The sequence below is a fragment of the Balaenoptera borealis genome (genome assembly GCF_965194805.1).
Source record: "Balaenoptera borealis genome assembly, chromosome: 3".
NCBI lineage: Eukaryota > Metazoa > Chordata > Mammalia > Artiodactyla > Balaenopteridae > Balaenoptera > Balaenoptera borealis.
The window spans coordinates 63,824,281-63,849,508 of record NC_138866.1 but is presented as its reverse complement, the minus strand read 5'-3'; the positions used below and the strand labels follow the sequence as shown (position 1 = coordinate 63,849,508).

At 42.5% G+C, this 25,228-nt stretch overlaps 1 protein-coding gene across 3 annotated transcripts in view; it reads right to left on the bottom strand.

Annotated features, from left to right (window-relative positions):
* The window catches only part of LOC309625107 (uncharacterized protein), a 758,084-nt gene that overhangs the window by 488,680 nt on the left and 244,176 nt on the right, over positions 1–25,228 (bottom strand). For all 3 annotated transcript variants that reach the window (XR_014242324.1, XM_082384282.1, XM_082384283.1), the window contains exon 2: positions 22,162–22,267. Coding sequence is in view for 2 of the 3 variants with exons in the window: in XM_082384282.1 (XP_082240408.1) it covers positions 22,162–22,267 (106 nt within the window). In the remaining variant the exon portion in view is untranslated. The remainder of the gene's footprint in view (positions 1–22,161; positions 22,268–25,228) is intronic.

Sequence of the window (25,228 nt, the reverse complement as noted above, 5' to 3'; positions counted from 1 at the left end):
TCATCACTGTTGGTAAGTGGTAAAGCTGCAAGATTACTCTTTGTGAAGAGTAATGAAGAAAAGTACAGCATCTTCGAATTAGAGTGCCCTCGGGATAAGGGCTTCAAAGTTACAGACTCTCAAGATGAGAAGGGACTTTAAAGTCACCCCAGTCACCCACTCCAGGCTTCTCTGTCTCCTGTTCACCAAGGGCAGGAAGGACGGATCCCTGGGCCCTCGGTGAAACATCATCTCATCTCCGTGCTCTTCCCCAGACGGCACACACTGTAAATTGTGCCCGGGAGGATTCAGGTACTTCCTTCTTATCCCATCTTATTTAGGAAGATCAGAGCGAGATCTGGCTTCGCGGGCCTGTGACCTGTGAGTCACACAGTGCCCCTTGCTTAGAAGGGTCCCATGCTGGATTTATTGCTTTGCTGTCACTGCCTTGAAATTCTTAATAAAATTTTTAACAAGGGATCCTGTATTTTCATTTTGCAATGAGCCCCGCAAATGTCATATCTGATTGTGGACAGAGCTTTAGGTTTAGGGCAGGGAGAAGCAGCCATTCAAACTACAGTTAGCGTCTTTTGCCTGTACCCGCTTCTCATAGAAGTGGGCTGCCTGGTGACAACACCACACGTGATGAAGCCCAAAGGGCACTGATGTGCCCCTTTCCAACAAATGCAGATAAAACAGATACTTTAAATGTGTCAATATGGGAGAAATTGTTTTCTCAAAAATTTAACTGTATTGTACCTGGTATTGATACCAACCACTAAAGCCGGCCACTGTCTCTCTCAGGTTTTACTTGATTTCATAAAAACCACAACGAGCTTGCCACCCTTTCCTCATCACTGTTGAGTTTGGGAATTTCAAGTGTACAATCACAGCAATCATCCTAATTTTGCACAGATTTCCACAGCAATACAGATGGTCAAAAGGAAGAAAAGGAGCATTGTTTGCTGTCCAATTATGGGGAGCATGCAGGAACAGGATTGGAAGTCCTGATGTCAAAAACTCCTGTGTTGATCATACCCTACACTTCCGGACATGCTTTAACAGTGTTTAAAAGCCAGAGGCCTGGATAAAGAGAAAACAAGCCTTAATCGTTTTCCTAGGACTGTGATCCCCTGAAATAGCATTTGCTTTCACACAAAGACAAAAGGGAAAATACGAGTAGAGAATCTGTGTTTGTGGAGAATTAGGCTCCTCCAAATCTTGATTTCATGGCACTTAAAAGTATGTCGGTGATATGAGCCCAGGTAGATGTAAAGGACTAAACTAAATCAAAATTGAGCAGAGTTTCCAAGGTTTTTTTTAAAGAGAGGAGCCACTATTTAGGTCTATTACCCCTACACACACACACACACACACACACACACACACGCGCACCCACGCACACAATTTTACCTCTTTAACTCAAAGCCCAGGGATTTTTCTCTTCTAGGTCTGGTGTTAGAATAGCTGACACTAGTGATATTTATTCCAAGGCACCATTCATTCCTTCCTTCCTTCATTCACTGACAAGGTCAGTTCAAAACATGTGGGTCCCCTGAATAGGCTAAGAGTTCAGCACCCCTTCCACCAATATCCTTTTACTATTTGTTCAGTGTCTGCTTAATGGAGGTAGGGAAAGCTGATTTGATATTAATAAAAAATGAAAATGTCTTTGTTCATAACCCACATGTCAACTATCCTTCTCATCCTCTTCTGAGTATTTTCAAAGCACAATTCCACTCGCAGAAGAGCATTGGTGAGTGATGTAATTTACTGACATGTTCAACATGGTGATGTAGAAAGGCATTTACATTGCACAGCAGACAGTGTTGTGCTTGAAAATTCCCAATACCACATGTGTAGGACAAGGATATATGTTCCAGGTAGTCAAAAGAAAAATGTGTTTAAAATAAACCTGCTCCTTTATCCTCACCTTTTTATTATTACTCTTGCCCTCACTCATCTTCTTGTCTTCAGAGCCTTTGACATGTCAGTGGAATTAGTGCATCCCTGGTTAATCCAGCCAGTGTGACCAGGAAGCAGAACAAAGGCAGCAAACTCTTCTAGTGCTTGGAGTGAGCAAAGACTGGCTATCCCAGGGTGGCCACTGAACCCGTATTCCCCTCGCCTCTCCCAAACATCTCCTCCACCCCACACCCACCTACACAGTCATGCTCACACCGTCTTTGAGAAACCCCACCTCCCCAACGGCCCACATTCACCAGAAAAGCCAGACTCTGACACAGTCTGTTAGTGTAACTCAAAGGGCATGCTGCCCATCTCGTACTAGCCTGGACCTCCCCCATCGGGGTTCAAGGGCCCAGGGCCCACTCTGAAATTGCTTCTGTAAACTAGATGTATGATCCTCTCTGAAGGGTCACCCTTATCTGGGATCTCTTCAGTAGAAGGCCTCCTGGGAAAGAAGACTGTAAAATCTGGAAACAGACAATGGGGAGCTAGAACTGACCAGGACTCTGGGGACCAGGGAGAAAAGGTCCCAAATGCCTGCAGGAGTGGGACAGAGAGGAGAGGGGCGTATAAGAAGCTAAGGGGAAAGCCTCCCGCTAACAGACCCATGGCAGGTAAACAGCAGGAGCTGTTAGAGTTGGCTACTCCTCCCTCCTCCTTCCCATTCCAGAACTCTCCTGAAAGCCCTCCTGGCACGTGCAGAAGTGCGTAGTGATAGCTTCCTGCTCCCATTTACTTCTTGCACAATCTTCTCTCCTATCCATAGAGAAGGCTACTCCTTGAATAGTTTTGACTGGGAACCAATAGTGTTAACTAAAAAAAGTCATTAACTGAGCCTCAGAAGGAAGGAATATCTTCAGAATGAGACCCGCAAAATCCTCTCCTCATGTCATTTATATTGAATGGGTGTTACCCCCGGACTTCAAATTATTTTAATATGCCTTTCAAGTCACTTTCCTCTCTGCATAAGCTCCCTGTTGAACCATTCCTGTCTGTGCTGTTGCCACCATTGCTGGTGCCCCTCAACAGTACCCACTCTCCCCACCCTCACATTCTCGGTGAAGAAACAGGGAATACAGTAAAACAGCAACAACAGCAAACTCAAAGAGGGTCAAGGGTGCAAATGTCCAAAGAGTGTTGCAGAAAGAAAGTGCTAGAGGAATCAAGAGGGCAGAGAGAGTTTGACCAGAGGCAAGCAGAACAGGAGTAGCATTAGAAGTAGAGATTAGAGGCAAGGATTTTGAGACAAAAGGCAGCTCTACTCAGGCAAAAGTGAATTCCTCAGTCCAAACTAGTCCATTCATTCCAAGTGGAAGGGCTCAAGACAGTGGTGCACCAGTACATGTTGGACAACTAGACATGGATTTGTAGACTTTGCCAATTTCCATGGTGTCAGTACTCCTGCCAAGGCCCATTTCATGCTACCAGCTTATGACCAAACACAGAGTTGGAAGACACACACAAAATTGACTCTCCCCAAGCACATGCAAGTTAGCTCAAGCACACCACTGGGGCAAAACCTCTGATACCTATTGCTTAAATTTAGCCAGATTTCACTAGCTCCCAAACAGCACTTTTCAAGATGGCGATGGGCTGACACAAAGCACAAAGCAGCTACATCAATACTGGATGTGTTGCTTTCGTACACAGCATAGGGAACTTGGCCTATTTTTAGCACTGCAATTCCCTGCATACTGTTTGCAATTCTCTGGCCCACCTCTAGTCTTAGTATTCCCTTCCATAAAGGAAAGGACATCTTATCAGCCTCTGCTCAGCCTCTTGGGCTCAAGAGAATGTGTACCAGCCCCAACTACACTGTTTACCACCATGGCTGGTCAACCTGATATCACCTCCCCAACTTCTGTTTGGATCTGCCTGGAAGCACAGGTGGTCACATACTCTGACTCTATCCATTCGTAGTGCTAAAATGGTGACCTTAAGCCTCTAACCTGGTAACCTGTACTAATATAACTCTTAGAAGTAAAAATACCTCAAGACTCTCTAAACTCAAAACTGCTTTTGTGCTGCAAAGAGAAACTGGAAACAACAGAAAGCAAGAGTTAGGGCTCCTGAGCAGACCTCTTATAGAAATCTCAGCTTTCCCTGGGGGCCCTTCCAGCATTACTCCACTTGCATTTTATAGCCACTCAACAAAACAGACTCTACTGTAAGGGTCAGGCCATAGCAACACTTCAGGACCTACTGCCAGTGCAAGTAGGGTGGTGGGAAGCAATTGGCTGAGGGTAAAAGGGAGCCTGTCAGAGGCAGGTGAGGCAATGTCTAGTCTACGAGTCTATACAAAGGACTTTTCTTCTATCCTGCAAATGTCTCAGAGGCAGAGCAGTTTCAAGTGTAAGGAACGAAAAAACATTTTCCAAGTCCTCCCTCACCCTCTCTTCCAGGTGGAGATAAACACAGTCTTTCTCAGAGAACAAGATAAGCCAGAAATAAGTGAAGAGACAAAAAGATGTCCTGAAAAAAATGAATGTAAATATATATGTGAGAGGTTTTTTTTCTTTTACATCCAAATACTCCTGCCAATTATTTTTGAAGAAATGGCTATGGTTCAACTGGAAGGAACTATTCTAGGTAGCTGTTCTGAAACATAGTCAATAAGTCCATTTATCATTTCTTGGAGTGATCTGGGCTTTACAACCATTCTCTCTTTCTCTTGGCCTCTACCCTTTGCTTTCCAAGTGAATTGCACTAAATTCATTATGAGAGATTTTATTGTCTCATATTCCCCCTTGCTAAATACCTGGCTGATTTCATTGTTTTCATGAACCTAAAAACCTAATTGACAGAGGGATGTGCATTCCCTTCAAATTGCACATTCATCCACTGGAGGAGTCTCTGAGTGTATACTAGCTAGCGTTCCAGAGTCCCTGGGTATTGATCCTGATATTGCACAATTTTCCAATAAAGACCTGAATCACACAGACATAAATTAGCAGAAGTACTGAAAATCTTCCTGAAGATTCACTGGGTAAGAGATGCAGGTGGTTTCTTTGACTCGAAAAGCCTACAGGCAATTGCGTGCCATGTTGGGAAGGGGAAGAGATTTCCACTGGGAGAACTTATCATTCCTTAAATGTTTATGTTTGTTTTCTCAGTTATAAAATTACCACCAAATATGTCTATTGTCTGAAGGGACTGATTTTTTTTTCTTTTTCTTCAGCCTTCAAGATAGCACATACATGACTTTTTAGAACATACTTTGATAAGTCAGGGGACTCTCTTTTGTTGCAGGAGAGATGTGTGGGCTCACCAATTTCTTTAACATTTCTCTTTTTCCTACCTGCACAGAAACACCACCCTTCACATTCTCAACACTCTCCCAGGAAGCACAGCCTATGACAAGAGAGAACCTAATATGGGACACACCTTACACCTGACATTTATAACCCTTTTCCTTCCTGCAGTGAAATCTTAAAATTTCAGAATCAGATGAATTTATCTGAAGTGACCTTTACAATTTAATTAGCTTCACTTTTGCTATCAGCAAAATGGGGAGAAACATATCTGCTGCTACCACACAATGAAGAAAGAATGGATAGCTTGACTTCCCTGGGGAAAGTGGCATTCTATAGAGCACAGGGTAAGTGCTGGTGGAGATGGGAGACAATCTTACCAAGTAACTTATGATCCAGGAGCCCAAGACAGGCCAAAGTCTGTAACAGAAGCCCAGAGACAACTCCATTCACTTATACTCCAGGATATGACCTTCATCTTCCTTTCCTAATTTCTCAAGGTGCTTAGCACATTTTTATGTACAATAAATGTGGCTAACTAATGAAATGAAAGATGACTGGTCAGGCCAATTAGTGTCTTATCTTTGGTTAACAGCTATACAATATTTATTCCTATAAAACTGAAATGGAGGAGATTGGTTCAAGATGGCATAGAAGAAGGATGTGCTCTCACTCCCTCTTGCAAGAGCACCGGAATCACAACTAACTGCTGAACAATCATCGACAGGAAGACACTGGAACTCACCGAAAAAGATACCCCAGATCAAAGACAAAGGAGAAGCCACAGTGAGACAGTAGGAGGGATGCAACCACAATGGAATCAAATCCCATAACCGCTGGGTGGGTGACTCACAAACTGGAGAACACTTATACCACAAAAGTCCACCTACTGGAGTGAAGGTTCTGAGCCCCACGTCAGGCTTCCCAATCTGGGGGTCTGGCAATGGGAGGAGGAATTCCTAGAGAATCAGACTTTGAAGGCTAGTGGGATTTGATTGCAGGACTTCGACAGGACTGGGGGAAACAGAGACTCGATTCTTGGAGGGCACACACAGAGCAGTGTGCACATCGGGACCCAGGGGAAGGAGCAGTGACCCCATAGGAGACTGAACCAGACCTACCTGCTAGTGTTGGTGGGTCTCCTGCAGAGGTGGGGGATGGCTGTGTCTCACCATGAGGACAAGGACACTGGCAGCAGAAGTTCTGGGAAGTACTCCTTGGTGTGAGCCCTCCCAGAGTCCTCCATTAGCCCCACCAAAGAGCCCGGGTAGGCTCCAGTGCTGGGTCATCTCAGGCCAAACAACCAACAGGGAGGGAACACAGCCCCACCCATCAGCAAACAAAGGGATTAAAGTTTTACTGAGCTCTGCCCACCAGAGCAACACCCAGCTCTACCCACCACCAGTCCCTCCCATCAGAAAGCTTGCACAAGCCTCTTAGATAGCGTCATCCACCAGAGGGCAGAGAGCAGAAGCAAGAAGAACTACAATCCTGCAGCCTGTGCAACAAAAACCACATTCACAGAAAGACAGACAAAATGAAAAGGCAGAGGACTATGTACCAGATGAAGGAACAAGATAAAACCCCAGAAAAAAAACTAAACAAAGTGGAGATATGAAACCTACCAGAAAAAGAATTCAGAATAATGATAGTGAAGATGATCCAGGACCTCGGAAAAAGAATGGAGGCAAAGATCGAGAAGATGCAAGAAATATTTACAAAGAACTAGAAGAATTAAAGAACAAACAAACAGAGATGAACAATACAATAACTGAAATGAAAAATACACTAGAAGGAATCAATAGCAGGATAACTGAGGCAGAAGAATGGATAAGTGACCTGGAAGACAGAATGGTGGAAATCACTGCCACAGAACAGAATAAAAAGAAAAGAATGAAAAGAAATGAAGACAGCCTAAGAGACCTCAGGGACAACATTAAACGCACCAACATTCGCATTATAGGGGTCCCAGAAGGAGAAGAGAGAGAGAAAGGACCTGAGAAAATATTTGAAGAGATCACAGTCAAAAACTTCCCTAACATGGGAAAGGAAATAGCCACCCAAGTCCAGGAAGCACAGAGTCCCAGGCAGGATAAACCCATGGAGAAACAGGCTGAGACACATAGTAATCAAACTGACAAGAATTAAAGACAAAGAAAAATTAGTAAAAGCAACAAGGGAAAAACAACAAATAACATACAAGGGAACTCCCATAAGGTTAACAGCTGATTTCTCAGCAGAAACTCTACAGGCCAGAAGGGAGTGGCACGATATATTTAAAGTGATGAAAGGGAAGAACCTACAATCAAGATTACTCTACCCAGCAAGGATCTCATTCAGATTCGATGGAGAAATCAAAAGCTTTACAGACAAGCAAAAGCTAAGAGAATTCAGCACCACCAAGCCAGCTCTACAACAAATGCTAAAGGAACTTCTCTAAGTGGGAAACACAAGAGAAGAAAAGGACCTACAAAAACAAACCCAAAACAATTAAGAAAATCATAATAGGAACATACATATCAATAATTACCTTAAACATGAATGGATTAAATGCTCCACCAAAAGACACAGGTTCGCTGAATGGATACAAAAACAAGACCTGTATATATGCTGTCTACAAGAGACCCACTTCAGACCTAGGGACACAAACAGACTGAAAGTGAGGGGATGAAAAAAGATATTCCATGCAAATGGAAATCAAAAGAAAGCTGGAGTAGCAATTCTCATATCAGATAAAATAGACTTTAAAATAAAGAATGTTACAAGAGACAAGGAAGGACACTACATAATGATCAAGGGATCAATCCAAGAAGAAGATATAAGAATTTTAAATATATATGCACCCAACATAGGAGCACCTCAATACATAAGGCAAATGCTAACAGCTATAAAAGAGGAAATCAACAGTAACACAATAATAATAGTGGGGGATTTTAATACCTCACTTACACCAATGGACAGATCATCCAAACAGAAAATTAATAAGGAAACACAGCTTTAAATGAGACAATAGAACAGAGAGATTTAATTGATATTTATAGGACATTCCATCCAAAAACAGCAGATTACACTTTCTTCTCAAGTGTGCATGGAACATTCTCCAGGATACATCACATCTTGGGTTACAAACCAAGCCTCAGTAAATTTAAGAAAATTTGAATCATATCAAGTATCTTTTCTGACCACAACGCTATGAGATTAGATATCAATTACAGGGAAAAAAAGGTAAAAAACACAAACACATGGAGGCTAAACAATATGTTACTAAATAACCAAGAGATCACTGAAGAAATCAAAGAGGAAATAAAAAAATACCTGGAGACAAATGACAATGAAAACATAATGACCCAAAACCTATGGGATGCAGCAAAAGCAGTTCTAAGAGGGAAGTCTATAGCAATACAAGCCTACTTCAAGAAACAAGAAAAATCTCAAATAAACAATCTAACCTTACACCTAAAGGAACTAGAGAAACAAGAACAAACAAAACCCAAAGTTAGTAGAAGGAAAGAAATCATCAAGATCAGAGCAGAAATCAATGAAATAGAAACAAAGGAAATAATAGCAAAGATCAATAAAACTAAAAGTTGGTTCTTTGAGAAGATAAACAAAATTGATAAACCGTTAGCCAGACTCATCAAGTAAAAGAGGGAGAGGACTCAAATTAATAAAATTAGAAATGAAAAAGGAGACGTTACAACAGACACCGCAGAAATACAAACCATCCTAAGAGACTACTAAAAGCAACACTATGCCAATAAAATGGACAACCTGGAAGAAATGGACAAACTCTTAGAAAGGTATAACCTTCCAAGACTGAAGCAGGAAGAAACAGAAAATATGAACAGATCAATCACAGGTAATGAAGTTGAAACTGTGATTAAATATCTTCTAACAAACAAAAGTCCAGGACCAGATGGCTTTACAGGTGAATGCTATCAAACATTTAAAGAAGAGCTAACACCCATCCTTCCCAAACTCTTCCAAAAAATTGCAGAGGAAGGAACACTCCCAAACTCATTCTATGAGGCCACCATCACCCTGATACCAAAACCAAAAATACTACAAAAAAAGAAAATTACAGACCAATATCACTGATGAATATAGATGCAAAGATCCTCAACAAAATACTAGCAAACAGAACCCAACAACATATTAAAAGGATCATACACCATGATCAAGTGGGAATTATCCCAGGGATGCAAGGATTCTTCAATATATGGAAATCAATCAATGTGATACACCATATTAACAAATTGAAGAATAAAAACCACATGATCATCTCAATAGATGCAGAAAAAGCTTTTGACAAAATTCAACACCCATTTATGATAAAAACTCTCCAGAAAGTGAGCATAGAGGGAACCTACCTCAACATAATAAAGGCCATATACGACAAACCCACAGCAAACATCATTCTCAATGGTGAAAAACTGAAAGCATTTCCTCTAAGATCAAGAACAAGACAAGGATGTCCACTCTTGCCACTATTATTCAACATAGTTTTGGAACTTCTAGCCATGGTAAACAGAGAAGTAAAAGAAATAAAAGGAATACAAATTAGAAAAGAAGAAGTAAAACTGTCACTGTTTGCAGATGACATGATACTATACATAGAGAATCCTAAAGATGCCACCAGAAAACTACTAGAGCTAATCAAAAAAAAAACTACTAGAGCTATTTTGGTAAAGCTGCAGGATACAAAATTAATGCACAGAAATCTCTTGCATTCCTATACACAAATGATGGAAAATGAAATGATGGAAGATGAAAGAGAAATTAAGGAAACACTCCCATTCACCATTGCAACAAAAAGGATAAAATACCTAGGAATAAACCTATCTAGGGAGACAAAAGACCTGTATGCAGAAAACTGTAAGACACTGATGAAAGAAATTAAAGATGATACCAACAGATGGAGAGATATACCATGTTCTTGGATTGGAAGAATTAATATTGTGAAAATGACTATACTACCCAAAGCAGTCTACAGATTCAATGCAATCCCTATCAAATTACCAATGGCATGTTTTACAGAACTAGAACAAAAAATCTTAAAATTTGTATGGAGACACAAAAGACCCTGAATAGCCAAAGCAGTCTTGAGGGAAAAAAAAGGAGCTGGAGGAATCAGACTCCCTGACTTCAGACGATACTACAAAGCTGCAGTAATCAAGACAATATGGTACTGGCACAAAAACAGAAATATAGATCAATGGAACAAGATAGAAAGCCCAGAGATAAACCCATGCACATATGGTCAACTAATCTATGACAAAGGAGGCAAGGATATACAATGGAGAAAAGACAGTCTCTTCAGTAAGTGGTGCTGGGAAAACTGGACAGCCTCATGTTAAAGAATGAAATTAGAACATTCCCTAACACCATACACAAAAATAAACTCAAAATGGATTAAAGACCTAAATGTAAGACCGGACACTATAAAACTCTTAGAGGAAAACATAGGAAGAACACTCTTTGACACAGATCACAGCAAGGTCCTTTTTGACCCACCTCCTAGAGAAATGGAAATAAAAACAAAAATAAACAAATGGGACCTAATGAAACTTAAAAGCTTTTGCACAGCAAAGGAAACCATAAACAAGATGAAAAGACAACCCGCAGAATGGGAGAAAATATTTGCAAATGAATCAACAGACAAAGGATTAATCTCCCAAATATATAAACAGCCCATGCACCTCAACATTAAAAAAACAAACAACCCAATCCAAAAATGGGCAGAAGACCTAAATAGACATTTCTCCAAAGAAGACATACAGATGGCCAAGAAGCACATGAAAAGCTGCTCAACACCACTAATTATTAGAGAAATGCAAATCAAAACTACAATGAGGCATCACCTCACACCAGTCATAAATGGCCATCATCATAAAATCTACAAACAAGAAATGCTGGAGAAGGTGTGGAGAAAAGGGAACCCTCTTGCACTGTTGGTGGGAATGTAAATTGATACAGCCACTATGAAGAACAGTATGGAAGTTCCTTAAAAAACTAAAAATAGAATTACCATATGACCCAGCAATCCCACTACTGGGCATATACCCAGAGAAAACCATAATTCAAAAGGACACATGCACCCCAATGTTCATTGCAGCACTATTTACAATAGCCAGGTCATGGAAGCAACCTAAATGCCCATCGACAGACGAATGGATAAAGAAGATGTGGTACATATATACAATGCAATATTACTCAGCCATAAAAAGGAATGAAACTGGGTCATTTGTAGAGACGTGGAAGAATCTAGAGACTGTCATACAGAGTGAAGTAAGTCAGAAAGAGAAAAACAAATATCGTATATTAACGCATATATGTGGAACCTAGAAAAATGGTACAGATGAACTGGTTTGCAGGGCAGAAACAGAGACAGATGTAGAGAACAAACGTATGGACGGCAAGGGGGGAAAGTGGCAGTGGGGGGTGGGATGAACTGGGAGATTGGGATTGACATATATACACTAATATGTATAAAATGGATAACTAATAAGAACATGCTGTATAAAAAAATAAATAAAATAAAATGCAAAAAAATAAATAAATAAAATAAATCTGAGCCCAAAAAAGACAAATAAACAAAACAAAAAAAAACTGAAATGGAAAGACTGATAACTCTTTTTTTTTTTTAAAGTTTTTGGCAGCACCACACGGCATGTGGGATCTTAGTTCCCCAACCAGGGATCAAACCCACACCCCTTGCAGTAGAAGTGCGGAGTCTTAACCACTGGACCGCCAGTGAAGCCCCAAGACTGGTAACTCCTGCTTTGAATTATAAAACGTCCAAATATCCAAATGAAAAGTGTCTTTTTGTTACCATTAGTGTCACTTTGTTATCATATCTCAATTTTATCCCATTTCGCAAATTCCTAGGATACAAAGTAAAATGATAGAGTCTTACAGACATCTCCTGAAAACACCAAGAGTTTATCTCATCCCATCTTTCACTTTTTGGAATTCCTTTGGTATACTTCTGTTTGACACCAGTCAAAACATCATCAGTATGTTTTAATGTGATTTGTTAATTTGCAGAGAGGAAGGTATGAATTCTAGGCTGAATTCAATGGTCAGAGAATGGCTCAGCTGGATAAAGAGCAATTGGAGTGATTTTTAGTGTGTGCTATAGCATATCTCTACCTGATTTCTCTGAAATGTTACCTGGGCAGTTAACTGTTGAAAGTGAGCTTCTAGTGTAAATTATATCATTCTTCTTGTAAAGTTTTCTTTTTACCAACTAGATGGACTGCCATATTCAGAGGAAAACCATCAGAGCTGATTAGCTTATTTTACAAGTGAGTCCTTAATAAGTATCTCCTAGTGATAACCAAGACAGTAGTGGCAAAGATAAGCTTTTAATGGAAGCTGAAAGCCTTTGAGCATCATGGTGTCGGACTTCCTATACTGCTACTTTCCTGCTGAAAATTACTCTTTGATCACCATAATAATGCTTAAAGTACAAAATGTCCCCGATTCTTAAACGGCGATCATCAAAAAGAACACAAATAACAAAATTTGGCGAAGATGTGGAGAAAAGGGAACCCTTGTGCACTGTTAGTGGGAATGTAAATTGGTGCAGCCACTGTGGAAAATAGTATGGAGGTTTCTCAAAAAACTAAAAATAGAACTACCATATAATCCAGCAATTCCACTCCCAGGTATATATCAAAAAAAAACCAACCCACAAAAACACTAATTCGAAAAGATACATGCACCCCAATGTTTATAGCAGCATTATATACAATCACCAAGATATGGAAGCAACCTAAGTGTCCATCAACAGATGAATGGATAAAGAAGACGTGGTACACTTTGGTCTGGAGCCTTTGGACCATCCGTCCCTGTGCAAGAAGTGCTGTGGTTCGGGCGGCTCCTGGTAGAGCGCCTTTTCTTTCTGTCATCATTGCCCGAAGAAGGCTGGAGTTGCTCTGAGAGCAGTTTGGTTTTGGATAATTATATTTGGGTTTCTGTTTTTATTCTTTTGGATCACCATTCTCCCTGTCCCTTTTTGCCTCCCTCCCTCTTAAACATGTACAATAACTATACAGAGATTGCTACAGACTTGTACATAGTTTTTGGACCAAATAGCATGAGAAGATGGGGAACCATTAAAAATTGGGGCTCCTGCTCTCCTTTGCTTTGTAAATTCAAAAGTGGGGGGTGGGGAAGAGGGATAGTTAAAATGTTTACAAAACTTTAAGCTCCCTCGGAACTTTTGCCAGTGTGGAGGAAAATAAAAAGGAACTTAAATTAAAAAAAAAAAGAAGACGTGGTGTATGTATACAATGGAAACTACTCAGCCAGAAAAAATCATGAAATTTTATCATTTGCAGCAACATGGATGGACTTGGAGGGCATTATGCTAAGTGAAATAAGTCAGACAGAGAAAGACAAATACTGTATGATATCACTTATATGTGGAATCTAAAAAATACAAAAACTATTGAAAAATAACAAAAAAGAAGCAGACTCACAGATATACAGAACAGACTAGTGGTTACCAGTAGGGAGAGAGAAGTGGGGAGGAGCCATATAGGGGTGGGGAGACAGAGGACAGTAAACATTATAAGCTATTGCACGGTGCTGCCACCAAGCCACCAATGGTTGGTTTACTTTCAGCACCATTAGCTTCTTTGTTTGTACAACATTAATTTGAATAGTTTATTGCATTATAATCTTATTTTTTAAGAAGAAGAAAACAAAAATCAAAGTGCAGGTGCCAGTGATGCAAAGAACATATTTTATAAACATATTCTAATTGAGTTCAAGATAGAAATCATTAATAGTGCCAAGTAACTCATTTAACATTGACCTAAAATAGACTCCTGAGCGCTTGAGAAAACACTATTTCTAATCCCCTGCATTCTAGACAGAGGAACAGCCAATCAAGTTCAGGCTAATCAAATTCTCCACCTCAACAACATTCACAGTCTTTCCGAAGCCTGTGGGCCCCTCCAGAAGGACCCCAACCCCAGAAATTGGAGGGAAGGCAAAGGGACTCTAAGAAAGACAGACTATGTAAATAGCCAAACAACTCCAAGACTTTCTTCGAGCCAAAATTTTCTGGGGTGTCCTCTTTCAAAACCCAAATTAACTGCAGAAATTGCCACACCTTCCCTCTGCAGACATAGGCTTTTTGAACTCTTTGGAAGCAGAGCACCTGATAAATAAACCATAGCGCAATAAATTAAATTTGGATCACTGCATCTATCTCCTAGTATGAAAGAACTTCCTGGTCTTATTCTTTCAAGGTTTATATTTCAAGGCAAAACTTCATCATAATTTAGAAAGTTTCCTTTTTTATTGAGTCAATTTTCTGTTTTTGAAATATTGTACAAATAACTCACATATACTGCGTTGGGTGGGTGAATCATCTATCTTTTGATGAAAAGCATAAGTTCTCTTTAGAAGGAATCATTTATTTCTTAACATCCCCAAGGCAAAAACCTCCCAAGATAAAGCTAGGACTCTTACCCTCTCTGGCTTGACACCATATTTATAAAATAAATTCTCTAAATCAATTGATCTTCAACATATAGTCATATGTTGGAGGTATGTGCTCTTTACCTCCTAAAAAGAATGCTATTCAGAAATGTTCGCTTATTCATTCAATCCTTCATTCACTAGACATTCACTGAGCACATAGGGTTTGCAGGGCACTGTGCCAGGTGTTAGCACTAAGGATGAAGATGGATAAAATTATAGATGACTAAGAAAGGACCCCTGTGCATTTGGAGCTCAAAAGTTTACAATGCATGAGCTAGGCACAAAATACAAGGAGCAATTAGGAGGAACCAATACGCTTCCTAAATCTGGTTGCACACCAAAATCACTTGAGAAACCAATTAAAAATAAAAATTCTTGGCACCCATCTACTGAACCCAGATCTACTGAATCAGAGGGGCCTGGAAGAACCTGAGAATTCATGTTTTAAAAACAGCCCAGTTAATTCTGAGATTTCAGCCAGATTTGGGAATCACTAAGCCTTAAAAAATATTCTAGTGGCTAGAAAATCCCACGCAGCCCCTACTACAACCACCAAAAGCATTTTGCTTCATGCCCGTGTTCAAGATCAGGGTCACTGAGATCCTCATTTACAAAGCCAGAAAGCTAGATTACAAAGAAATGGCCTCACTTGCCCAAAGAGAATCTCCAGGGAGAGATGCATATTTGACTAGGAAGTCAAAGCTTTCTAGATGTCATGATGTTATTAGGAATTCAAATACCCATTTCAGCAGTATGCAAGACAATTCACACAGACTCACAGCTCATCAGAGCTGGGCAGGACCTCAGAGATCGGAGTTCACAAACTCAAATGGTGACAGAGCTCAGGTGGTGCCATAAATGGCTGAAGTAGGCTGGAGGGGACAGAGGTTAAAGGGGGCACCTGCTATTCCACTCTAGCTGGAACTTGCCATGAAGAGTATGGGCCCAAATGTGCCAGGTCCTCCAAATTTTCAAGAGAAGCCAGAAATCTGGATTTGAAAAACTAGCCATGCAAATAAAACAGACTTTTCAGTCAGATTTGACACGTGGGCCACCAGTTTGTAATTCCTGGTCTAGTCCAAAGTCTTCATTTGACGTATGAGAAAATAGACTCGTCCTATTTCTCGTATCATTTCAGTTTGGCCTGCCACAGCGTTGGGGGAGAGTTGTTGTTGAATTTAGTTTTGCTTTTTTTTTTTTTCCTGGGTTTGAATTTTTCAATGTTATCTATTGGTCCAGATGTTCAAAGGCAAGTTTGCTAACAGCCTCATGCAGCATTCACTATGCGGCGCCGCCCAGATCCCTATTACCACGGTTGGCCAGCCTCAGCTCCAAGCCCTCTCCTGGAGTTGCCTTCAGCTGCCTCACTCAAGGGTGTGTCCCCTCCCTGCGCATCCGGCATACAGTGACTACAGGATGGTCATGTATAAAGTCCCGGCCTCCGGGACCAACTCAGGACAACTCTGCAGGGCCATGCCAGCTTCAGAGCTCCGCATGGAATTGGCTCAAGTCTTCCTGTGCCCGCATCACAGCTCAGCTCCTCTCTGTGCCCAGCCCTACCTCCCCTACAGGTGTGGATCCCAGAGTGGTTCCCAGTACACTTCCAGCACCGTAGCTCTGCCTTTGAGTCTGCTTCGCAAGAACCTGGTCTACAACACCCAGCACATCGGGATCTCAGTGAAAATAACCTCATCTGTGAAAGTCCAGATTTGCAAACTCAAATCAGAGAACAATGTTTTGCTTCGTGAAAATGTCTTCTGTTGTTTATCTTTTTTTATGGTTTTATTAGTGCTTGAAAATCATACCATAGCAGACGCCTCCCATTTCATGCCCCCCACCTCTGATCTTAGCTCAGCTGTGGTGGGCAGTTCTGGAAGCTCAGACTCACCTGGTGCTCACAGGGCCCCACCTCAAGTGTGGGCCACGCCTCCTTCTGCCTTCAGGCTTGGGGCCTTTTCTGATCTGCAGAGGTTCATTGGGCCCTTGAAAGTAGAGTCTGGAAAGGGGGGGAAGTTCCTGTCAACAAGGACTAGGAGCCAGGAGATTACTGCTCCCAACTCCCGGCCTTCAAGCAAGTCCCCATTGTGAGAACCTCCCCGCAGCCCTTAAACACCCCAACGTGGGCTTTCCCCCTCCCCCTCTCCATCTCCTTGCTCCCTCACCCCTCTGCCGGTGATCATGTTCCATATCAACTACACCAAGTCCTTCTTCATGAAGCTCTTCTTCAAGTGGGACCCAGACTAAGACCAATGCATCCTCAGTTTCTAAAACTTAACAATACAGAAGAGTACAAGAAGAAAGTGAAAGTCCATTTTTGAAACATCCCACCAGTCTTATTTCTATGCATTAATGCCTACTTATAGTGGGTTTAGAAACTTTAATAAACCTGATCAACCTAGATACTCTGTTCAGTAACTCTGCAGGTCACTTCAAACACTGGTCTTATCAAGTACATTTACTTCAGTAAATTGACTTCTACAGTTGTTTCATTCATTTACCTATTCATTTAACAAATGTTCATTTCAGGTCTTATCTGTGCAAGGCACCGTGCTAAATACTGCAGATGTTACAAAGACATGTCCCATGCCCTTAGGATGCTTATACATATTTTTACTACTCAATTTTTCAGGACCATATTGATTGAACAAATTAAGGCATGCTTGTTTTCAAAAATCATATTAGGATTCCTTGAAATCTAGTGCCATAAGCTTTAATTAAACAGAGTTTTCACCCAGATGGTATGTACAAGATGAATGGATTCCTGGGTTCAAATCTTGACTCTGCTACTAAGCAGAAGTGTGACTTGAAGCTCATTTTTCTTGTTTGTAAAATGGGGCATAAAAATAATAACTATCATAAGCAGTTGTGAAAATAAAATGAGAGAATCAATATAAATAACTTGATGTAGTGCCTGACACAAAGTACTCAATGCATATTCCCTATAATAACAATTATTATTTTCCTCTAACATGAACCTCAGGTCCATATGCATGTAGCATGGATCCAGGCACCACGGGAATTGAGCAGAACAGACTGGAAATGAAAATACAGACACTGTCCAATGCTGTTCCACTCAGCACAGTTTCACCAGTTTGGGAACCTAAGGCACCAGGAAAGTATAGTGCCCACCTGGTCAGTCCGTGTAACCGAAGAGAGGGTGGGCTCACCTGTCGAGCTGATGCCAGTGCACAGGTGCAGGTGGGGATCTGGCCACAACTGGAGTTCGCTCCAGTCCCTCAGAGTCCTGCACATGGTGTTTACCAGTCCTGCAGGGTAAACACAAACCAGAAGAATGCAAAAGAGATGTAAACACCAGATTTGCTCAGCTGTCTGGGCAAATATCTTGCTGACATGGAGATTCACATTGTGTCTCAGGCCCCCAAGAAGTATTAGGTCAGGCAGTCGCTGCCTAAGACGTGCGGTCCCCTCAGTAGGAGGGGCACGTTCTCACGGAGATGCTGTCTTCTATCGTGTGTAGTCCTCCCAGCACCCACCACAGACAGCCTCTTCCTCCGAGATGCTCAGTAAATATTTGTTTGACTAATGGATCGAGCGCTTGTAGAGCTCCTTGAATATTGTCCTTGTGTGGAGAATGTCTTAGGCAGTACATCACTTTTGAAAACCTGACTTTCCAAAGACTTCCAGCTTTTGCTTTGTAAATTGCTTTTAAAAAGGGAGAGAGAAAGACAGAGCAGATGAAATCTCATCATTCTCCTGATGCAATCGTGTGTGTCGGGTGGGAGTAGAACAAGGGTGGACACAAATGCAGAACATTTGCCACTCCATGCACAAAAGACTGCAAAACCAAAGGGAAGAAAAACATACATTGGAAAACATATCTAAGGTGGTGACAAGAACAGGTGAGAAATGAGATTGTTGAGGACAGCAAACCGCTGCCTGAAGATAGAGTTTGTTTAAATTGTTTTTTTGTAAGACAATCCAAAAATCTGTATCCGAGTTAAATTAGAAATGCTGGAAACATCAGATCCAAATTCTACGAGGTAACAATTGGCTTCAGCAGATCCACATTCAGCAGCTCATTCACTGTCCAGTTCACCACAGTCTCTACCGCCCTCCCCTTTCCACCTGCTGTGAAGTTACGTGTAAGTTGCCATTTATCATCATGCTTCTACTGCTGTTTTTCTTACAGATAAAATTAGGAGGAAAATGACACATTTTTGCATGCCTCTCTCTATCAAAACGGGAAAAATGAAAGATAGGCCGAAAGGACCACATATTTCATTAAAATGTTTTTGCATTTTTACATACAGCCCACTTTACTCATTTGTGGTACATTCTGGACCTTATAAGCATTGTAATTTGCACCCTGTATAAATTTCTTAATGTTACTGTAACAAGTTATTACAAATTTAGTGGCTTTAAAACAACACAAATTTATTATCTTATAGTTCTCTAGGTCAGAAGTCCAAATGGGTTTTACTGGGTGAAACGCAAGGGGTCAGCAGGGCTTGCATTGCTTCTGGAGGCTCTAGGGAAGAACCCGTTTCCTGGCCTTTTCCAGCTCTAGAGGCCACCCACATCCCTCGGCTCATGGCCCCAGCCAGCAATAGCATCACTCCAACCTCTGCTTCAGTCATCACATGTCTCTGACTTCCACTTACCTGCCTCCCTCCTTCTCTTCTAAGAACCTTGTGATACATCAGCCCCATCCAGATAATCCAGGACACTCTCCCATCTCAAGACACTTAAGCTGATCACATCTACAAAGTCCCTTTGGCCATGTAAGGTAATTCCCAGATTCCAACGATTAGGATGTGGACATCTTTGAGAGGCCATTATTCTACCTACCACACACCCTGTTTATAGAGGTCAGGAATTAATAGGTCACTGCTTTGAAAGGAATTTCTAAAGAGGAAAAAGGGCCAAAGGGAGAACCAAATATTTCAAAACTTTTGAAAATAATCCAGTTAAAATTCAACTTGCTCAAAAAAATAAAAATGAAAATAAACTCAAATAAATTCAACTTGCTCAAATGTTTGAACGTAAAATGAGGGCAATAAGGAAATAGAATGGTGAGGTGCTATTGTGTCAGCATTGAATTCCCATTCCAAGTCTGGAGAATTGCCACTTTGTGAGTTTTGGGTGGGAATGAGGACAGCTTCCCATCATAGGGTACAGATATGCTGGATGCTGGCTTCCCAACCTCCCCTTGCTTCTGGAGCCTGGGAACTGGATACACGATCAGAAAGAGCCACATGGGCTTGGAATAGAGAGCTGGTGGTGCAGGAAGCAAGGGACAGGCAGCTTTCTCTCTTTGGCCAGGGTAAAGGCATCATCTCACCAAAACTATTAGTTCAGAGGGGAACTAGAGCATCCTGCCTCTTTACTTTGAGCCTGGTGTTCCATCCTCACAATCATTCTGTGAACTACCCAATATTTTAATAACCTTTTCCTGCTCAATTCCATCACAGCCAGCTTCTGTTGCTTACAATTAAGAGCGATGGCCAATGCAGAGGGTATCGGCTACAAGCAGCGTACAAGTTAAGAGCTCTGGTGTCAACCAGCTCTGAGTTTGAGTCCTAGATCTGCCACTTTCTAGCAGTGTAACCTTGGTCAGGTTACTTAACCTCATGAAATTTCAATGTAATAGTAATAGCACTGAGCCTAACTCATCAGCACGTGGGCATGAAACAGGATAACACACAGGAAGGACTTAGCCCAGTGCTTAGTAATGGTGATAGCTCAGTAAATAGCAGCAATTATTATTAACTTTTAAAACTTTGAGTTAAAAATGTCAGCAGGGAATGACATTTTTCATCTCCTAAAGTTGGCTGAAGCCCCTGGGAGACGTCAAGAGAGGCTGGAAACATTGGCCTGGAGTTGACGGTGAGGAACACAATCTCATGCAAATAGCTAGTGTGTGGATGAGAATATCAAGGCTTTGAGGGCGGTGTAGGGGTGGAAGGGGGCGGGGGGCGAGAAGAGGGCCAGAGGTAGATTTGGGGGTGGAGGGGGGACATCTGACTTTAGAAGAGTAAGAGAAAAAAGCAAGCAGAACAGAAAACAGGAAACTAAGGAAGGTAAGGGGAGATTTCCTTAAAATAAGAATGTATTACTTTTTAAATTTAAAATAATGACGTGAAGATTTAAGTGAGGAAGAACAGTTTCAAGCACATGAGGCAACTCAGCAGTATGTAGGTGATTATGGATGAGGTCATTGGTAAATTCTGCGAGGAGCTGAGCAGGGAGAGTGGACACAAGATTACCCAGGATTGAGGAACAGGTGAGTGGTGAGAGAGTGAAGCAGCGAGCATGTTCCCCATATTAGTTAGGATGGGCTAAACCGTGCTGCCATCCCAGACTAAACCCCCGCGTCCCAGGGGTCAACACAATAAAGGCTGGATGTCTCAGTTACATAAAGCCCAGTGCAAGTCACACCCCCGTCTTGTAGCTGTGCCCTCCCTCGACACAAGGCAGAGGAAGTAGAGAATGATGGAAGGGAGACCCTAGCTCTCTTTTTCCTCCAGTTTTATTAAGTTATAATTGACAAATAAAATTGTATGTGAAATGATTACCACAATCAGGTTAATTAATACATCTATCGTCTTACATAATTACCTTTTGTGTAACTATAGATACAGATACAGACCACATCTTTATCCATTCGTCTGTTGATGAACACTTAAGTTGTGTCCATGTCTTGGTTTTTGTGAGTAATGCTGCAATGAACATGGGAGGGCAGGTATCTCTTTGATATACTGATTTCGTTTCCTTCAGATATGTACCCAGCAGTGCGACTGCTGGATCATATGGTAGTTCTAGTTTTCATTTCTTAAAGAGTTTCCATACTGTTTTCCAGAGTAGCTACACCAATTTATATTCCCACCATCAGATCCTGGCTCTTTATTACCTCCATGTGGAAGCCACCGTGCCACTTCTGTTCACGGTGCATTGGCCTCAACCTAGCAAGACAAGACATAGGACATATAGTGAGCACTGACTGTCTGCCGCAGTGCCTTGTTCAAGAGGAAGAGAAGAAGAGCAGGAAAGGCAGCAGAGAGGAGAGCCTGTGCTCATACGGAATTCAGAGCCTTGAGCAAGCTTGAGGCGGAAGAGGACAAAAGCAGGAAGGATTTCAGTTATCAAGGCCCAGAGGAAGCTTGAGCCTACCCCTAATGTAGCAGTTGGTCCTCACAGCCTTACATCTTCTGCCCCTTGAAAATCCTGCTTCCTATGCCCACCTCCAAGCCTTGGATAGCACATAGATCAACACCAGAAAACTGTTAATCCAAAAAAGGCTATTAGCATGGATTCAAGACCTTCCTGCAAAGTAAGACAACCATGTCTCACGCTTGCACTTTGCAGAAGGCTTTAAACTGCATGATTTCAGTTGATTTTTATTATAACATTGTGAGACAGATGTGGCCTATAGAACTAGCATTCTCATCAAAATCCTTACCTTACAGATAAGGGAACTAAAGTGCAGAGAAAGAAAATGACCTACCCGAGGCCATCTGCTAAGGCTTAAATCTGGGTCTCCAGGCTCCTGGTCAGTCTCTCTCTTCCACGAGACTCCATCTGCTTCTTTTGGTACATTTGGCTGATCCTCCCTGCAGACAGAGTGGACAATGAGCTTGTCATGTCTTTTGAAGAGTTTGTTAAATTTATTTTATTTACAACAGTTGGCAGAAACATTAAAGAAATTGTTTCAGCAACTTCCACTCCAACTGTGGACTCTAGCAGTCCCAGTTCTGTCTGGAAGCAGATTTAAATTGGCCTAAGAAAGGAACGGCACCACATCCCAGCTCCCTCCCCCATGCACCTTGCTGCGGGGACACTTTGCTAGTGACCCAAGGTCAAACTGGCGGGGCACAATGTGCTGCTGGTGTGTGCTGTGCCTGGGCCAGTCCTTCCTCTGCACCTCCACAGTGTTTGCTTTTCATCAGGAGTCTCGAAAACACTATGTGATACTCAATGAACGCAATCACCATTCACTGGGCGCTAATAGCTTCCTGGGGTTTTGAATAGACTGTCCTACTGAACCCTCATAGAAACCCTGCAAAGTAGGTATTATTCTCAGTTTCTAGAGGCCAGAAAATTATCGAAGGCAAATTATCTAAGGTTCTACAGTTGGAAATAGCATGCCTGGGATTCAAAGAAAGCTAAGCCCATCTCTCTCCAAGGTCTGAGCACTTTCTACTGGTCCACTAAGCCTCCTGGCTGAGAGGCATGATGGGGAAAAATGAAAAGAGATCAACAATGATCTTCTTAGAGCATTGCACAGTGACCTTTCTAGTAGAGGATATTTTCTCAAGGAAAGGAAATAGGAAGGGAGAAAGAGAGAGAGAGGAGAGAGAGACTATAGATACTGTTTGGAACACTCTATACACAGTTTAGGTATCTGAAGATATGTTGTCCTCTGTTTTAACAGCCACTGGTTAATGCGCAGGCTGAGCAGAGGACGGGGCCCTGGGAAACAGCAGCCGAGAAGTGAGAGGAAAACTGGGAGTGAGGGGCCATGGGCGCCATGGGCAGAGAGGAGAGCCCACACTTTTCTATGTCAACATCACCAGCCTAGTTAACAGACTGCTTTCAGGTTTTTCTTTTCCTGTAATGATTGAAACAGTTTAAAGATTAGCATTTGGAGCTAAAGGGAGGACACTAAGGGTTTTGCTGAAAACAAAAATAATACACGCTTTTTCCTCTTCCTCCTAAAGCTGGTCCCAGGCTGCAAGCACAGAGACGCTTGATCACTGAGGCTCAGGTGGCTCCTTTCACCCGCTGTTTGCAGGAAGGAAGTGACAGCCCCGCATCAGAGCTCACTTCCAGCTCTACCTCACAAGTCACTTGCGAACTCAGCCCTGATGCCCAGAACTGCCTCTGAGCCCACATTTGCACATCAGGGTGTGTGTACGTGAGTCCCTTCTCGTGCTGCGATTAAAACTCGAAGCAGCTACTATTTTCAGCCTGAGCAGCTGCCCAGTCTTCACAGCCAGGTTGGGGGAAGCAGCTCTACATGCCTAAGCTGCCCAGTGTGAAACATGAAGAAAGCATCTGAGGAGGTCAAAACCTTCAAGCTTTCTGGAAATATGAGTTTCAGACACTCATTTCAGCGACATCCCTACACAAATAGACACCTTTCCTTATTGTCAAAGCCCACTGCAAGGAGCCACAATGGCAGGTCATGTCTTGCATGGGTTTCCTGAAGTACCAGCGTGATGGAGGGACAGGGGTTAGGGTGTTCCCATCCCAGGCTCCCAAAGTATACAGGATGCTAAGGGATACGTCAGCATGCAGGATAGGGTGGGCACGAGCCCAGGGCCCCCCGCTAGGCAACAACCACGGCTCCCAGAGCAGGACTGGAGAGAGGGGACAGCTCTGATTTTAAGACATGGCTCAAATATTGAAGGACCAGGCCTTATTTTCCCTTTGCCCTAAAATGGCCACAAAGGAAAGAGTGAAGGTCATCAAGTTCAAAGAGGCTCCTCAGAAACAAGCATGGGCTCAACTACAAGGCACAGGCCAGTGGGTCCCCTGGTTGACCTATGAATAGGGTCAACTGCCTCAAATGCTTCGCCTGGGCTGATCCAGTCCACACCTGGGGTGGATGGAAGGTTGTGTGCATCCCATCAAAGGGTGTGAAGTACAGCACTTTAGGGAAGGGATGGTCTAAGCCAAGCCATGATGTACCTGCAGAAGCAACTCAAGTTCCACCCCAAAACCAAAGATGAGTTCATGCTACTCCCAGGGGTGTTCTCCTCCCAGCAGACACCTGGGAGTCAGTTTGACAAAACAGAAACCCAGTCTGGCTGTGCACAAAAGGGAAGGCAGGCAAGCCACGGGTGTGGATAGGAGGCAGGAGAGGGGAAGGAGGGTTCACTTGGGGCTCCCACGGAAGAGAAAGCTGGCCTCTTTGTGTCTTGGTCACACCCTCCACGCTGCCCCCAGCACATTCCGTTGTCTCAGCCTGGCCCCTGCAGTTGGCCAGTGTCCTTTCTTGGGCTACAGGCCTTGGTCTGGCTCAACTGAGGGAAATCACGAGAGGTTCGGAAACTCACAAAAGCAACCTGACAACGCTGGCTCAGAGCCCGGGTTGCCTGACTTCCAGCCCAGTGGTCTTTCCCACCAGAACAGGGATGACTCACCCTGTCTCTTCAGCCACAAAGAGCGGTCTTAACAAAACTATCACCAGGACCTCTGCAATTGCATTCAGTCATGTGATCATTCTTTTTTTTTTTTTTTACAAATGTGTTGGCATTTTATTTATTTATTTATTTATTTATGGCTGTGTTGGGTCTTCGTTTCTGTGCGAGGGCTTTCTCTAGTTGTGGCAAGTGGGGGCCACTCTTCATCGCAGTGCGCGGGCCTCTCACTATCGCGGCCTCTCTTGTTGCAGAGCACGGGCTCCAGATGCGCAGGCTCAGTAGTTGTGGCTCACGGGCCTAGTTGCTCCGCGGCATGTGGGATCTTCCCAGACCAGGGCTCGAACCCGTGTCCCCTGCATTGGCAGGCAGATTCTCAACCACTGCGCCACCAGGGAAGCCCCCTGATCATTCTTTGAGTAGCTTGAG